Source organism: Grus americana, chromosome 26 (assembly GCF_028858705.1).
Source record: "Grus americana isolate bGruAme1 chromosome 26, bGruAme1.mat, whole genome shotgun sequence".
In the NCBI taxonomy this organism is placed as follows: domain Eukaryota; kingdom Metazoa; phylum Chordata; class Aves; order Gruiformes; family Gruidae; genus Grus; species Grus americana.
In genome coordinates this window covers 5,995,059-6,010,590 of record NC_072877.1, presented here as the reverse complement: position 1 = coordinate 6,010,590, position 15,532 = coordinate 5,995,059, and the positions used below count along the sequence as shown (strand labels likewise).

At 62.6% G+C, this 15,532-nt stretch overlaps 3 protein-coding genes across 3 annotated transcripts; all 3 read right to left on the bottom strand.

Annotated features, from left to right (window-relative positions):
- Positions 1-315: 315 nt before the first annotated feature.
- SNRNP27 (small nuclear ribonucleoprotein U4/U6.U5 subunit 27) lies at positions 316-2,706 on the bottom strand. Its single transcript, XM_054804403.1, has 6 exons — positions 2,594-2,706; positions 1,885-2,005; positions 1,605-1,717; positions 1,371-1,450; positions 1,186-1,250; positions 316-671 (listed from the first exon to the last, which is right to left on the bottom strand). Exons 1-6 carry the CDS (start codon positions 2,628-2,630, stop codon positions 617-619), a joined length of 471 nt encoding a protein of 156 aa, XP_054660378.1. The 5' UTR covers positions 2,631-2,706; the 3' UTR covers positions 316-616.
- A 264-nt stretch (positions 2,707-2,970) lies between these two features.
- On the bottom strand, positions 2,971-12,769 carry ADD2 (adducin 2). Its single transcript, XM_054804398.1, has 16 exons — positions 12,695-12,769; positions 12,066-12,181; positions 11,139-11,322; positions 10,741-10,879; positions 10,199-10,350; positions 9,854-9,934; positions 9,609-9,758; positions 9,387-9,530; positions 9,170-9,268; positions 8,665-8,841; positions 8,293-8,550; positions 7,752-7,871; positions 7,544-7,633; positions 7,292-7,448; positions 7,072-7,200; positions 2,971-6,105 (listed from the first exon to the last, which is right to left on the bottom strand). Exons 3-16 carry the CDS (start codon positions 11,319-11,321, stop codon positions 5,804-5,806), a joined length of 2,181 nt encoding a protein of 726 aa, XP_054660373.1. The 5' UTR covers position 11,322; positions 12,066-12,181; positions 12,695-12,769; the 3' UTR covers positions 2,971-5,803.
- Positions 12,770-13,226: 457 nt separating this feature from the next.
- FIGLA (folliculogenesis specific bHLH transcription factor) lies at positions 13,227-14,702 on the bottom strand. The gene is made up of 4 exons (XM_054804360.1): positions 14,478-14,702; positions 13,924-14,076; positions 13,524-13,679; positions 13,227-13,247 (listed from the first exon to the last, which is right to left on the bottom strand). The coding sequence occupies exons 1-4, from the start codon at positions 14,700-14,702 to the stop codon at positions 13,227-13,229; spliced, it is 555 nt and encodes a 184-aa protein (XP_054660335.1).
- Positions 14,703-15,532: the final 830 nt, after the last annotated feature.

The window sequence follows — 15,532 nt, the reverse complement described above, 5'->3', positions numbered from 1 at the left end:
GCAAAGAAGCGAGCGGAACACGGGGCTGTCAGAAATCGCCCAGCCCAGCCGTTCAAAAAACAAACAAAATAAAGCAGGTTTTGGCAATAAACGGCCTCAAATGGGTGCTGCCGTGGCCACACGTGTTTTAATTTATTTGTATAAATTTATATAAATTTGTATAAATTATTTGCATGACACGGGAATTAAAACGTTTTGGGGCGTAAGGGCTCCCCACGCCATGTAACAGGATTGGGTAAACAACCAACTGGGTGTTTCCAGCAGCCTCCTTGCCCGCGTTTTATTGAAAATGATAAAAAGGAAAAAAAATATATATATATTTATAATGGGTTTTATTGTAACAGGGAACACGGTGCAACGTCAAAAAACAACGGAAAAAATACAACGAAATCCCGGCGAGGGAACAAACCACAAGGGATATTGTAAAAAAAGAAAAATAAAAAGATTTTGGGAAACGGTGAGTCGTGCCCGCTGCAGGGCAGGGTGACTGCGGCGGGATTTGCCGGGAATAACCCAAATTCCTCCGAAATCCGGTCTCCGAGCCGCCCGCGTGCGTGCGAGGAAGCGGAGTCCTTCTCGTCGGGCGGTTCTCTCCTCCCCCTGAGCGAGCCCGGAGTCAAGCGATGAAATCCAGCGGCCTGTTGAATCCTCCTTTTCTGTTCATGTACTGCCTGCGGCCGGAGGGACGGGACCGGCGTCAGCGGCGGGGACAAACCGTGACCCCCCCACCCCACCGGGGCTCACGGCCGCGGGGGAATCAAATTCCCTGTGGGGGGAAACGGAATTCCCGGCGGCTTTGCCCCGAGGAGGGCAGGAGGATCCCGGCACGTGCCGGGTCTGCGCCTGTCTGGTTAAAACAGAGACCAAACCCAAAGCCTGGCCAAAAAGTCGATTTTCCATCAAAAATGAAGCGGAATTAACAGAGCAGGGGGTTATTTTTGGGCCAGAAACAGGCAAACAGCATTGGTTAGGCAGGTTCGCTGCTCCGACCTGCTCAGGCTGCGCCCAGCGCGTGCTCTTTTCCTTCTCATCTCTCTGTTTTCACCATTTCCAAGAGAAACTGGAGGCCTCCCGCCTCTCTTTGACATAAAACCCACAAACTTTGCCTTTTTCCGAAGTTTCCTCCGCACTGCGTTATCTCGTCAAAGAAATTCTCTATCAAAAAAAAAAGGGCTGGGCACAAACCTGTACTTCCTCTTCTGGGACACATTGATGGCGTACGCATTTGCGGCACCATCCACCTTCTTTCCCTGAAAGATGTTAAGAAAAAAGGTCCCAAAATTCAGCATATTATCCCCCCAAAAGGCACGGCGACATCGCTGAGCCCGTCGGAGACGGCCGCGGGCTCCACCGCACCGATCTGCACTCACTTTTGTCGTGTCGAAAGAGGCAAAGCCCATCGTTTTCATCATCTCAATTTCCTCTTCCGTCTTGCCCTGCAAATCTTCCTCTGCCAAGGCAACAAAATAAAAAGAGTTCGACGAACGCAGCCATCGGGGTTCACCAAAAACATTTTAACTAAGCGCCCAGGAGCCCTCTGGGCCAGTCCCAACCCAAGCGGGGAACCCAGGACGTATTTTAAAGGATGAAAATCCCCCCCTCACCCGTGATCTGTCGCTCTTTGCCTTTGGAGTCCTTTATCTCTTTCTTCTCTTCATCCCGCCTTTCCTTCAGCCGTGGTGGGGAGGAGGAGCTGGATCGGTGCCGTCTCGGTGACCTGACGTTGCAAACGCAGGCGGGTTTGCAGCTTCCCAGCTGTACCGTTACCGCAGATGGGTTTTTACAGCGTTAACGAGTTCCCACCGTGCCCGTGCTGCCCGAGCTGCCCCTCGCCTGGGCTCTCCAGCTTGTCCCCACCCCGGCGTTGGCGTTTCTGCCCCTCACCTGGACCGTCTCCTGTGCGGGGAGCGAGAACGGCTCCTTCTCCTGTCCCTGTCCCGGGACCGGGATCGCTCTCTTCGCCTCCTCTCCCTCTCCCGTGAGGTGGATCGCGACCTCCTGCGCTCTGCTCAGAGAAAGGCAGCGCTGGGTTCGGTTTCTGCTTCCTTACGTCTCTCCCCCTTTGTAGCTCGCTTTTCAAAGAAAATCCCGTCGCTGCTGCGACAGCTTCCAGGCAGAGACCCCAGAACTCCCTCCCGCCTCCTACCCCCGGGCACAAAGATCCCCACCAGCACCCGCAGAAGCGGGAACAGCGGCAGGAAAAACCCGTCAGCCGGGAGCGGGGTGCCCAACCCGTCGGCAGATCGGTCCCCGAAAAGCCGAGGTGCGCGGAGCGGGGCGGCAGTCGGTGTGCGGGAGCAGGAGGAGGATGAAGTGAGTCTGCTCTCCCCGGAGCGAAGAACCGAGGCCTCACCACCGCCCCCACCCGCCCTGGAGCGGGCTCACCGCTCGCCCGAGGGCTGGGGGAACGCCCAGGGCCCTCTCCTACCCCCGGGCCCGGGCTCCCCCCCCGGGGCCCGGCTGCTCCACCTTCACCCCTAGGGCCCAGATCCTTCTCCCCTCAGCGCAGCCCCGTCCCATCGGGGCCGGATCCGCCCCGGGCCGGTCCCCCCCGGCCTCCCTCCTCCCGGGGTCCCCCCCGTTCCCCCCTCACCGCGCCGCGGCGGCGACCGGGAGCGGCTGCGGCCCATGGCCGCCCCTCAGCGCCCGCACTTCCGGCCTCACGGCCCCGCCCACTTCCGGTCCTCCCGTCCCGCTCTTCCCCGCTCCCCCAGGAACCGGTGCCGCCGCATTTTGGTTCCGCAGCGAACACGGTCCGGGGGGGGTCCGCAGGGCAGCGGGACGGCCCAACCCCCCCCCCCTTCCCCGGCAGCCCCCCCTCCGCATAGAGCCGGGGGGTGCGGCCCCAGAGCCTCGGCGAGGCCGTGCTCCCCCCCTACCCGGCCCACAGCGAGTCCGTGATCCCCCCCTCCCAGCCCCACAGGGAGGCCATGGCACCCCCTCAGCCCCCCCCCGAGCTCCACAGCCTGGTGGGTGCCAAACACGGGGTTTATTTACAGACAGGCGTTACACAGCGCTTTCCAGCGACGATTGTCAGACACCGGCAGGTGCCCTCGCTGCACCCGGGGGTGGGCAGCCGCCTCTCGGCCACGTTCAGCAACCACAGCCTCGCCGGGGCCTGGGGCGTCTGCCAGCCCCAGGCAACAGAACGGGCGCAGAATCCCATGAAAACCCCGTTATCGCCCTCCTTTCCTGCGGCGTGGCGGCGTATCCGTGGTCAAAGATGGAAATCTGTCCTTTTTTCTTTTCAGTTGAGGGTGCAAACATGGAGGGCGATGAGCACCAGGCCCGTGGGCGGCAATCGGCACCTCTCGGGGCACCGGATCAATGATTTGCCTCGCAGCTGACAGCCAGGGATCCATCCCTGCCTCCCCGCCACAGAAAACCCACACCCAGAGCCCCGCCTGGGGTGCCCGGGCAGCTTTGCCTAAAAGAGGTGAGAAGAAAACAGTGAGCCAGGGACCTGCCTGGGGCAGCGGGCAAAGAGCTGGCAGGGGAGAGGGGAACATTGTGGGGCGGGGGTGCCCTGGGGGTGCCCTGACAAGTTGGGGATCCAGGCAGCGATGTGATCCTGTATCTGTTTTCTTTAGCTAAGCGGTGAGGACGCATGTGGCGATGGCGGCCATTTGAGCCTTCCTCCCTGCTGAAGGCCCCAGTGTCTCTCGCTTCCCTATGCTGCAGCAGATGCCAAACACGCCCTGGACTTCCATGGTGGGGGTGGAATCAATCTGCTCTGCAAAGCCCCTGGCCCTTGGAGAAAAAGGGGCCGCAGATCCCCAGCGGCAGCGCTGGTGGGTGTGGCAGTGGGGCGCATGGCAGTGTTGTAATTCAGGTAATCGCCCTGGGAACGACAACGCCGCCTCGGGGAGGCAACGCAGCCGCCCCTGCGGGAGCTTTCCTTGCCTGGGGCATGCAGGGGGCAGGCTAGATGGCAAAAATAGGCCTCAAAAAGCCTTAAAATCAGTGGCAGTAAACAACACCCCACGGGAAATGGTTACAGAGCTGTGGTTTGCATCTCAAAGGCTGGATATGGGCATGAGCACAGGGCTGGTTTTTGTGCCGACCGTCGTAGATGGTGAATTTAGGAGCTCAAGGTCCCCCCTCACTTCCCTGGTCCATGCAGGAGCATGATGGGGAGCCAGCTCTAACCCCGGGGCTGGAGCTCAGGGTAGACATCAGGCAGGGCAAGCGCTCTCCCCAAAACCGGGCTGAGGTCGGCCCTGGGGCTCCGGCAAGATACTCAGCCAGGTGTGTATTTTTACAATTTTTAAAAAGCTTTTTATGTTTTACTTTTCAATTCGGAATTTACCTGGCACACCCCATATCGCAGCCCGGCCCACAGGCTTTCTGCTCTTCCAGAGGGGAAAACAAAAACTGAGACCTGCCTCGCAGCAGCGAAAAGACTTTGAAAACACAGTGGTGGCGCATGGGAAAATCATACTGGGGTGAGGAACCCCATGCCCTCGGAATTTGGGGTCTGGGGCTCCCCACTACAGCCCAAGCCCCCGGCAGACAGGACCCGGTGGGCGCTTGGGCTGTGGCAGGGAAGCCCCGTCCCCAGGGGCAGGCTGCCTGCGCGGGCAGGTTTGGGGCAAGCAGCCCCGGAAGATGGCAAACCCCCGTGGCTTGCAGGAGGACGGAGGGTGATCCTCTTGGTTTTGTCCCCTAAACACCAGCACTGGAGCAGCCGCGGGGCAAATCTGGCATCGCTGGTTTTCTTCTTCCCTTCGGGCACAGCCAGGAGGTTGTGATGATGGTCGCGTGTCGCTGTACAGAGCGCTGGAGACGGGGAGGCGAGGCCGGGTGAGAAGGAAACGCCGGGGAGGATTTTAACTTGTGCTCGGGAGTCCAGAGCTGGGGAAAAGCAACGATCCGGCCTCGGCTGCGTGGATGGGCGCTCGCTGAGCCCTGGCACAGCCTCGGCCACGTGTGCCAGCGTCGCCGTGAAGTGGTGGCGGGGACGGGGCGGGGTGACGGCGTCGGCAGCGCCTCTGACTGAAGTGAATCGGCAGCGTGTGTTCATCCCGAAGTAGCACTTAGTGAGTGAAGTTTTGCTCAGTTTTAAATAACGCAGACGGTCTTTTCTTCTCCCTTCTCAGGTGCGGTGCGGCGGGGGCTTTCCTGGCAGTGTGAAATCCTTGTACGGCAAATACGTGAGATGGTGGCACCAGGAGAAGGGGAATGAACGTGGCACTCCGGCCCACGGAGAGGAAGATTACGATCCAGGAAGGAAAGGCTCCCAGGCCCACCGCCTCGGCCTCTCCTTCGGGGAGAGCAATCCCCCCCTCATGTTCAGCTTGATCTGATTCCCCCGGTGAAGTGGTGAAGCCAGCGCCATTCCAGCGGAGCTCATAACAGAAGGTTAAAAAAAAAACCAAAACAACAACAAAACACACCCTTTTCTTCCTCAAACCAAGTGTATCCGGGCTGCGCCCCATGTTTCACGAGAGCTCTGCAAGCAGTGGGTGGGGAGGGGGGAAAATAAACCCCAAACAACCCTCAGCCCAGGCGTGGGACCAGGAGGGAGAAGGGAGAGCTCGTGGGAGGAGGGAGGTGGCAGCGGGTATTTCCCCAAGCGGCAAACAGGGGCCACAATCTTTTCGTAAGCTCGGTGACCGCCTCCAAAAGCGGGTGACGGGGGACGAGGTGCCTCGCGCCAGGAGTACCCAAGAAAACAACTCGACTCCGGGGTTTTTGGCTGCGCCTCTGCCAGACGCACGACGCAGGAGCCGTCCCTCCGCCTCGGCGCCTCCATCCGGAGAGGTGCCCAGCCGCTGCTGCGGCGGAAGGCCTCCGAGGAGATTCAAGATTCGATTTTTTCCTTCTTTTTGCCTTTTTTCAGGAAAGATGGGGTCCGGAATTTCTTCTTCTTCTTAGAGGGCGATTTGGAGGGTGAACCTTCGGGGGAGACGGGGCTGCTGGTCACCGTCTCCTTCTCCTTGGGGGCCTCTGGGTCGGCGTTGGCAGGGGAGGTCGTCCGGTCCCCCCCTTTGCCCAGACTTTCCTCGGTGCTTTGCTCCTCGTCCTTCCCGTTCACCACCGCCGGCGGCTCCTTCTCGGCGGTGGAGTCGGCCGGCACTTGGCCGCCATCCGCCTTCTTGTCACCTTGGCGAGGAGAAAGGGGAGAGGTGAGGGTTGGGGCAGCAGTGGCTGGTGTTGCGGAGGTTTAAATCCCCGCCCAACTCGCCGGTTTAACCTGGGCAGGAGCAGGATTTGGCCCCCACAGACAGAGAGCGCTGGGACTTGATCCCCTCCTGCCGCAGGTGCCGCTTTCCTGAGCCTTCCCCCCCCCACCTTCCCTCCCTGCAGGACAAGCGACAGTGGGATGGAGAGCCGGGAAGAAGCAGACAGGGAGGGCGGCTGGCTCCGTCCCGGCCTCGCCGCTGGAAATAAAGCAGGCAGCGAAGAAAACGAGGCAACCCAAGGTATTTCCTTCTGCGAAACCCGGAGCAGGGCGCCGCTCCCCACGGGAGCGTGTCCGAAACAGGCCACGGAGAGCAAGGTCACCCCGAGCTAGCGGGGAGCGCGGTCGCCCGCGTCCCTCCTCCCGCAGCGAGGCTCGAGGATGGCCTCTCCGTACTTACTACGGTGACAAGTATTCAGAGTCAGAGGTAACTCCTTGGGTGAAAGCCACACGTAGAGGAAAGAGAAAGGAAGACATTGTGGAGACAGACAGACAGACAGACACCATGAGACACGATGAGAAAGCGAGAAGCCGCGCGCTCCCAACTGCCCTCTCCCGCGCCCCGAGACCCGCCGCGGTTTGTAGCTGGTCAAATTTGCATTTGGAGGTACGTAACAACATGAATATCGCACCCGTCAGTGCGTCAGGAGGGGGACGGAGGCATCCCCTGCCCCGCAAAGCCACCGGCGGATGCTCAAGGCAAACAGTGGCTTTGGTGCCTTTGTGGTGTGAATCCCTGTCGGCCCCACCGGTGTGGGGACCCCCCCTGGGGAAGGCAAAGGGACGCGGGGGTGACGTTTATCTGTCTTTCTGCGGGGTTTGGCCACGGCCACCCTCATCCCCTCGCTGGAGACCCGCTCCTCGTCTCCACTCGCCAGCCCACTCACCCTCCGAGGGCTTCGCAGGCGTCGGGGCTGGGCTCTCTGCCGGCGCCGTGGCCGGGCTCTGCGGCGGGGAGGCGGGAGGCGATTTGGCAGGGGGAGCCTGGCTCTCCCCTGCCGCGGCATCCTTCTCGCCTGCCGGCAGAGACACGTGCTGGCCCCGAGATCTGCCGGGTGCCAGCCCCGAGGGGGATTTGGGATCGGGGCTCCCCCGCACCCCTCCTACCCTGCAGCCCCAGCTTTTTCCTCTCCACCTCCTGCTTGTACTCCTCCAGCTCCTGGTCGGTGAGCTGGCTGAAGGGGTTCGGGGGCTCCGGCTCGGGGGGTGCCTCCTCCCGGGACGCCTCTTTGGCCTCTGCATCCCCCAAATGGCTCTCTGTGGACTGAAACATAACCCCCCCCAAGAGCGGCGTCACCCCCACGACTGGTGGGATGCCGGGGAGGCTGGGTGCTCCCGGGGGGACGCACATGCACGTACGGGGCTGCGGCTGGTCTCGGCGATGACGCTGGCCAGTAGCTGCGACTGGGGCCCGGCCGACTTCACGTCCTGGCGGTTCTGCTCCCGGATCTGTGGGCGAGATGCAGAGCGAGGATGGGGGAAAAAGCTTCCCCCTTGTCCTGGGGTCTGCCGAGACCCCCACACCCCACATCTGAAAACCTCTGGGGCTGTCGGGACGGGACCGTACCTTGTTCCTCATCTCCAGCACCTCCTGCGGGTCCGTGTAGAGGGGCACGAACTGGTTGGGGTTCTCGATTCGGATGGGGGTCCCACTGCTGCTTTTTTCCACCTCGTCTGCTTTCAGCCACTGCGTGTCACAGAGACGAAACCCTGATAAATACGCTTCATGGGCAGAGGAGACCCCAATATTTGCATCTTGCGTAGAGGGGACACCCCGATGAAGCCCATGGCACTCAGCCCCCCAGGTTGGGGAGGTGGGATTTTAAAATAAATGTTATTATGGGGTGGGATAGAGGAGGAAAGGAAAGCTTCATTATATAAAGGTACCAAATGAAGCATTTCTCACTTCTGGAGGATCCCTGGGTGTTTCTGTGCACCAAATTTTGGTGGGATCAATAACATCCCAGGCATCCCCCCCCATCTGCCTTTTTTATTTTTTTTGCTACCCAAAAATCCCCCCTCCCCACCCAGCTGATGCCATTCCCCAAGCCAGACCCCTTCCCAAATTAACCCAACAACCCCCCCGGGATGCCACAGCAGCCCCGCACCGTTGTCTTTGTCTTCTGGCTCCCGGCGCTGCCCTGCTGCTCCTCGGCCACGTTGACCCTCATGTAGGTGTTGGGGGTGTTGAGCCATCGCGTCTTCTCCTTCTGCTGCTTCTGGGCGTGCTGCCGCAGCGCGGGGACGGGGGCGGCCTCCTCCTCAAAGACGAAGGCCGTCACCGTGGCGGGGATCAGCACGTCGCTTTTGGGCTTGCTCTTCTCCTGCACGAAGGGGTAGCGATAGGTGTAGCCTGTGCGGTAACCCTGGAAAGGCAGAGAGCGCTCGGTTGTCAATAACGCAGGTATTAAAAAAAAAAAAAAGATATTTTTGTGCATTTCGGGGGAGCTCGCTGTGTTTTGGCACCAGCCGGTGCTCACCAAGTTGTCCAGCATCCTCATCAGGGCTTCGAATTCGTGTTCGCCCAAGCGGCTCTTTTGCATGGGCCCGAAGGTGCTGCCGGCCCAGCGCACGGAGCCCACCTCGTGGGGCCGGTGCTTGGTGCGCTCCAGCACGATCAAGTTCTCTGCGCCGCCCGCGCTCGCCAGCGCCGACACCTACGGCCGAACCCGGGGAGATGCAGCTGATGCAGCCGGACGGGGAAGCAGCGGGACGGCCCCAGAGCTGCCCACAGCCCCCCCAGCTGCGGGGCTGCGCTGGACCGTCCCGCCCGGGGCACCGTGCTGGCGGCAGAGACCTGGCACAGCTCAGTGCATGGTCCCAGGGCACCGTGCTGGCGGCAGAGACCTGGCACAGCTCGGTGCGTGCTCCTGGGGTGCGGTGCTGAGCCCGTACACAGCTCAGTGCTTATTCCCGGGGGCACCGCGCTGGCAGCTGAGCCCGTACGCAGCTCGGTGCACGCCTTGGCAGGGGCCGGGCACTCACCTGGATCTCGCAGGCCGCCTGCAGATGGAAGATGCTGTAGAAGGCCTCCTCGGCGGTGTCCCCCAGCGCCAGCACCCCGTGGTTGCGCAGCACCAGGATCTGCAGCACCCAACACGGTGGGGGGACGGATGGACACGTCAGTGGGACAAGGAGGAAGGGACAGGGACGCCACCCCCCGGGGTGCACCTCCCCCCCCCCCCGGCACGGTCTCCCTCACCTTACAGGTAGGGCCGAGGGATTTTTGGAGCTCGACCCGATCGGCTTCGTCCTCCACCTCCCCGCGGAAATCGAAGTAGGCGACGTCCCCCAGCAGCAACGCGGCACGGGAGATGGGCAGCACGCCGCAACGCATGGCTGACACCTGCGGCGGAGCAGGCAGGGTGACACCCCCCCCCCCCAAAAAAAATTAATAAATCCCTCCCCCCAAAAAATATCTTACTGCAGCGGTGGCCGGCGTGTGCAGGCGGACGATGCAGCGGGCGTCGGGGCGGGCGGCGTAGATGGCGGCGTGGAGGCTGAAGCTGCGGGTGTCGGGGGCGAAGCCGGTGCTGCCCTGCTCCACCACGGCCCCCAGCACGTTCACCTTGATCTGGGGGGGTGGGATTGGGGGGCTCAGAGCCGGCTGCTTGCCGGGGATGGTTTTGGGGGGACGTGGCGGGGACACACACACGGAGGTGGGCTCACCAGGCTGGCTGCTGTCACCTCGCTGCACGCCAGCCCCTGCGGGGCCACCAAGAAATGCTCCTGCTCCTTGCTGACCCGCAGCTGCGCCGGGAAAAACCCATGTAGGTATGAAATAAATCAAAACCCCCTCTAAAAATACACACGCCCCCCACCAAAAAACCCTACCCCCTCAAAAAACTCCACCTGCCAAAAAACAACCCCCCAAATCCCCCCAAAGAACCCCGCAGCACTCCCCAAAACTCCCTAAACCACCCCCCCCAAAAACCCCTCAACCTCCCCCAAAACCCCTAAAACCACCCCCCAACCCCCCAAAACCCCAACCCCCCCCGGCATTGGGGTGCTCACGGTGACGGCGGCGTGTCCCAGCTGCGCCCAGCCGTAGAGGTCGAGCAGGCGGTGGATGCTGCCCACCTTGCAGCGCATCAGCCGCTCGCCCTTGGCCAGCGCCGGCACCTCGGGGCCATGCAGGTCGTTGATGGGGGTGACGGCCGCCAGCCCTGGGGACGAGCCACCCCCCCCCAGTGAGCGGGAGATGGGGGGGTTTGACACCCCCCCAACCCCAGGGGTTTCCTGGGGATGGGGGAAGTGGGGGGTTATGGAGCTGGGTTTGATGGCCACCAAGGTTTGATGGCCACCAGGGTTTTGGTGGCACCCAAAGGTTTTGGGGGTGGCTGGTCGGGTCTGCAGAGTGACCCTCCCTCTGTCCCCATGGTCCCTGATCCCCTCCCTCCCCCTTTACCCGCTCCCACTTTTCCTACTAGAAATGAAAACGGAGCCCCGTGGAACGTTTTCCCACCCGCAACCCCATAAATTAAGAAAAACCCTCAAGAATTTTGCCAAACTGTTCCATTTTGTCCCCAAAAAGCCCTCGGTGGGCGCAGCCATACCCATGGGGGAGGTGGGGAGGACGGCAGGGGACGTGGTGGCCATGAAGTCGGCGATCTGCCGCAGCGCCCAGATGTGGGACGAGTTGTTCCCCTTCTTCATCTGCTCCTGGATGAGACTCTCCAGCTCCTCCCTGAAGGACTGCGACGTCCCCGGGGAAAGTGACACGGTGACCAAACGGGGACCGTGCGGTGCCACCGGGCTGGGCGGGTACCACCGGATCGGCGGTGGCAGCATCACCAGCTCGGCGGAAGCAGCACCGCGGGCTCAGCGGCACAGCAGCGGGCGGTGGCACCACCAGCCCGGTGGGGACGTGCCCCGAGCCAATGCATGGCGGCATCTGCTTGGGTTGGGGACAGGAGGGACGGGGTTGGGGTCCCCGAGAGGCGCCGTCCCTCACCGGGCTCTGGAGGATCATGGTGACCCGTTTCTTCTGCTCCATCATGTTGAAGTCCTGCCGCAGGTCGGCCGCCACATTCCGTGCCCGCAGGTACTCGGGGTCGTCCTCGGCCGAGCGCTCCGAGTAGCGGGGCCCGGGGACGGGGGGCGAGGGCAGGGGCTCCGGGCTGGCGGCTGTGCTCATCCTGCCCGCGGGACGGATGGACGGACAGGCAGTGTCAGTCCCCGTCACCCTCGTTCCCTCCGGAAATACAGATTGCGAAGAAGCCACCCCAAAATAGCCCCAGCTGCGCCCCGTAGATAAGCCCCGGCTGGCCCCCGCCCTGCCTGAAGGCACGACCCATCGGTGTGATGAGTTGGCAGGCAGGGGACACTTGGGGGGGGGGGGTGTCCCCCCCCCCTGCCTGCACCGCCCGGGCTCAGTTCCTTCCCCCCCACCCCAAGGAAGCAGCAGCTGAGAACTGGCAGCTCAGTGCACTGATGGCAGCAGTTCCAACGGCACCCGCTTTTGGGGTGGCTCCAAATCAGGGCCACGCACCAGCGAGGGGTCGATGCCGTGGTGCCGCCGCACGTGTCAGGGGATAATCCCGGCCCTCGTGGACCCCAAAACACTGGCACTGCTGCCCCCCCCAACTCCCCCCTGCCCCAACCAAGGGCTTCATCAACAAGGCACTTTGGGGGTGCTGCTGCTGCAAAGGGGCCTCCCAAAACACAGGGCACAGCTCACCCCCCAAAATATGGGGGGGCCGTGTGCATGAGCAGGAGGCAGTTGCCCAAACCCAAGCTGCTCCCCCAAATCCAGGGGGGCACCCTGCAACAGAGCCCCCCCCCCCCCAATATGACTCGGTGCTTTTGCCACTGCAGCAGCAGAGCCCCCACCCCCCCGCAGCCCCCCACCCCCCCCCAGTTTTGCTGCTCCGGGACCAACCTGGGTCAGAGGGAAGCGGGGGGCCTTTTCCAAGCTAAAATTCCCGGGGGAGGGGGCGGTTCCCACAGCAGCCCCCGGCCCACGCTGGAGAGCGAATGTCAGGCAGCGGCGAGGTCCTGAGCATCCCGGTGGGATTTTCCCCCCAAGGAGGAGGAGGGAGAGCAGAGGGGTGTCTCAGGGACCCCCCCATCACTCGGCACCTGGAGTGGAGGGGGGGCACACCCCCAGTCTGCACACACCCCCCCCCCCCCCCAGCATCCCCGGCCGCCTCCGCCCTCGCCGCACCCAACGCCGCTGCGGCAGCCGCAGGGATGGCGGATGAGGATTAAAAATACGGGGAATTGGGGGCAGGGGGGGGGAATGCAGCATTGCACCCCCCCGCGGGTGGGGATTGATGGGGGGGGGGGGGAAGGAGCCGGGTACCCCCCACCCTGGGAGGATAAAGGCCTTGGGGGGGGGGGGGGGGGGAGATGCACGGCAGCGCCCCCAGATCTGCATGCAGCCAGCTTGGGGGGGGGGGAAACACACAAAAGGGAAGGGGGGGTCACCCAGCTTGGTACACCCCCCCCCCCCAAAACCCTCCCGGGGGAGGGGGATGCTGCGGCCGGGAAGATGCTGCCATCACCCACCTCCTCCTCCTCAGAGCATCCTGACAAAGGGCCGCCCCCCCGCCCCCCCCGCGCAGGTCCAGCTCCCTCTGCCGACACGCCACGCGTGGCCCCGCCGCCTCCCCCCGCCCCGCCCCACCCACGGGGGGGGGAACCCCACGGGCCCCCCGGGAAACTCAGTAAGTACAAATAAACGGGGGGACACACACGCCCCCCACCCCGCCCGAGCATCACAGACCCCCCCAAAATCCCATTTTATTACGAGATTGTTAATTGGGAGTCATTAAACAAGCCGTTACCTGGCGGGGGGAAGGAGCAGCATTGCTAATTGCTAATTACATTTGCATAGAGTAATTAATTACAGCTCTTGCCTCCCCACCGCGTTTTAAGGGTGATGGACACCCCCCCCCCCCAGTTTTGGGGACAGGGCGGGCTGAGGGGCTCGTGGGGTGCAGGGCTGGATGCGACCCAGAGCCCCAAAATCAGCGCTCCGGCACTGAACTTGGCCGTGACGCCGGGGCCCCCGCGGGGCTCTGCAGGACACCCCAGCTTTTCAGGGCTTGGCAGGAAAAACCTGTAAAAAAAAAAAAAAGAGATCTTTTTTTCCCCCCCTCCTCCTTTGGAATATTTTGGGGGGTAGAAGCTGGTTTGAAGCACCCCCCCCGGTTTATGTCGGTATAAATCAGAGGCTCCCAAGAACCCCCAGCCCATGGGTGGGAGGTCCCTGTAAGTCCCATGGGTGCCCCCCACCCCACCCCCCCAGCCCAGGGTGGGTGTCATTCCCTCCCCCCCCCCCCCCCCAGGTGCACCCAGCTCCACCACCCTCAGCCGGGGCCGACCCCCAACTCACCGGCCCCCCGCTCTCCTGCGGTGGCTCTGGGCAGGGGGGCAGGACGGGGGGACCCCACGGGCATGGGGGGGCACTGCCAGGCCAGGTCCCAGGGGTCCCCCCCGGCGGCACCCGCCCACTGTCACCCAGCTCCTGCTCAGCACCCGTGTCCTGCCGCTGGGAAAACGAGGGAGAAAAAGGCAAAAGGGAATTAAAAACCACTGAAATTGGGGGGGGGGAGCGTCCCCCCATTCTTCTGCTCTGAGAAACACCCCCCACCTCCCCCCCAAATAATAATTCAATTTCTTTTTAATTTTTAAATTAATTACAACCTGAAAAACATTGAGTGAGAAAATCCCTATCAGCCCCCCCCAAGCCCTCACCCAAAGATGTTTGGATGTGGGGACCGTACCCCCCCCACCTCAAAGCCCCCCGTTTCCTCCAAAACCAGGCGCAGCAGGCGGATGTACTCGGCCGCAGCTTTCAGGGTGTCGACTTTGCTGGGCTTGCGGTCGCGGGGGATGAGGGGCACGATGGTCTTCAGCTTCGAGAAGCCGCTGTTCAGGTTTTTAATCTGCTGGGTGGGAATAAATTTAGTTACACCCCGCAGGAATCCACGGGGGGGGGTGGTGACACCCCAGGATTAAATCCAGCCCCCCCAGGATTAAACTGGGTCCCCAGGATTAAACTGGGCACTCCTAAGATTAAACTGAGCCACCCAACGGTTAAACCAGGCACTCCCAGGATTAAACCGCTCCCCCCCCCAAATTAAACCAGGCTCCCAAGGATTAACCCAGGACCCCCAAACGCAGAGGCAAAGGCACTCCCCCCCCCCCCCCCCAACCTCAGAGAGGTGCTGCCGGGCATCCCCACCGCTAGAGCACCCCTGGGTGCCACCAGGATGGGACATCGCCTGCAGCCCCTGGGATTCAGTGTCCGGGGGGGTCGCAGAGGGGTTTTGGGGGGTCCCCTCACCCTCTCGCGCTCCTTGGCGTTGGCCGCTTGCCGTCGCTCCAGCACCTCCGCCAGGTCCCCAGCCGGCTGGTAGCCCCCGGCCGGCTGCTTGCGCAGGCGGGCGATGGCAGCGGCGCGGGGCAGGGGGCCGTAGCGTTGGCTCAGCACCATCTCCAGCACCTCGGGGGCCGGGGTGGGCAGCAGGACCCCCGCCGGCCGCCCCCCAGCTCCGCTGGCCTCCCCCATACCTAGGGGGAAGGGACAGATCCTGCACACCAGCCTCACCCTGCTGTGCTGCCACCCAAAGAAAAAGGTGAAAACAGTTAAAAAAGGCCCTTAAATACCCCGGGAGCCCAATGAGCTGCAGGTGGGGCCCAGCCCGGCCTAACAAGCGGGGCGGGTGCAGGGACGGGAGGGTGCTTGGGCCGTGCCTCAGTTTCCCCGCTCAGCAGCTGAGCCCACCACCGTGGTTGGCCACAAAGCATCGACCCGCAAAGGGGACGCGAAAACATCCCCGGGAGCAGAAGGGGGACCTCTGTGGGGGACGAGGCCTGACGCCCTGGGGATGGGCAGCCAGCGTTGCCCCGTGAGGAGGAACAGGGGTTTGGGAGGCTTCATGCGTCCCTAAAAACGTGGGAGGGTTTTTGGGGTAGAGAAAATGCAAATATGGGAGGTTTAATACCGGCCAGGGCCGTTTCGGTAGATGGCACTGTTAGTCCCTGCGATGCTGGAAACCTCAGCGCAGCCGGGAAAAAGGGAAAATTGCCCTTTTGCCCACCAAAAACTGAGACCAGCGGCTGCCTCGTCCCCCCGGGTTATTCGGGGGGGGGGGGATGACACCCACCTCCTCCCAGCCCCATCGCCAGGGTGGTTTTCCACCTCCCAACACACCATCCGTCCTCCCCTCCGCTGCTTTTGGGGAGAAAAGCCCCCCAAGGTGGCTCACCCCGCTTTTCCCTGGTGGGTCTGGGGGCTGCCGGTGGGGAGCGGGTGCCCTGTGCCTCAGTTTCCCCAAACCTGAAAGTGCTTGGCAGGGCAGCAAACCATCCTGGGGCTGCGCCGGGGTCCTGCCATCG

Excerpts from the sequence above, each read along its gene's own strand:
- FIGLA (XM_054804360.1), bottom strand. The coding sequence starts at position 14,702 with ATGGGGGAGGCCAGCGGAGCTGGGGGGCGGCCGGCGGGGGTCCTGCTG. Across the intron at positions 14,077-14,477 it reads ACGCCAAGGAGCGCGAGAGG|ATTAAAAACCTGAACAGCGG; the intron begins GTGAGGGGACCC and ends CCCACCCAGCAG. Across the intron at positions 13,248-13,523 it reads CGCAGGAGAGCGGGGGGCCG|GTTTTTCCTGCCAAGCCCTG; the intron begins GTGAGTTGGGGG and ends TTTTTTTTACAG.
- SNRNP27 (XM_054804403.1), bottom strand. The coding sequence starts at position 2,630 with ATGGGCCGCAGCCGCTCCCGGTCGCCGCCGCGGCGCG. Across the intron at positions 1,718-1,884 it reads CCGCACAGGAGACGGTCCAG|GTCACCGAGACGGCACCGAT; the intron begins GTGAGGGGCAGA and ends TTGCAACGTCAG. Across the intron at positions 672-1,185 it reads TCCCAGAAGAGGAAGTACAG|GCAGTACATGAACAGAAAAG; the intron begins GTTTGTGCCCAG and ends CTCCGGCCGCAG.
- ADD2 (XM_054804398.1), bottom strand. The coding sequence starts at position 11,321 with ATGAGCACAGCCGCCAGCCCGGAGCCCCTGCCCTCGCCCCCCGTCCCC. Across the intron at positions 10,351-10,740 it reads CCTCCCCACCTCCCCCATGG|GGCTGGCGGCCGTCACCCCC; the intron begins GTATGGCTGCGC and ends GCTCGTCCCCAG. Across the intron at positions 8,842-9,169 it reads AGGCGGCCTGCGAGATCCAG|GTGTCGGCGCTGGCGAGCGC; the intron begins GTGAGTGCCCGG and ends GTTCGGCCGTAG.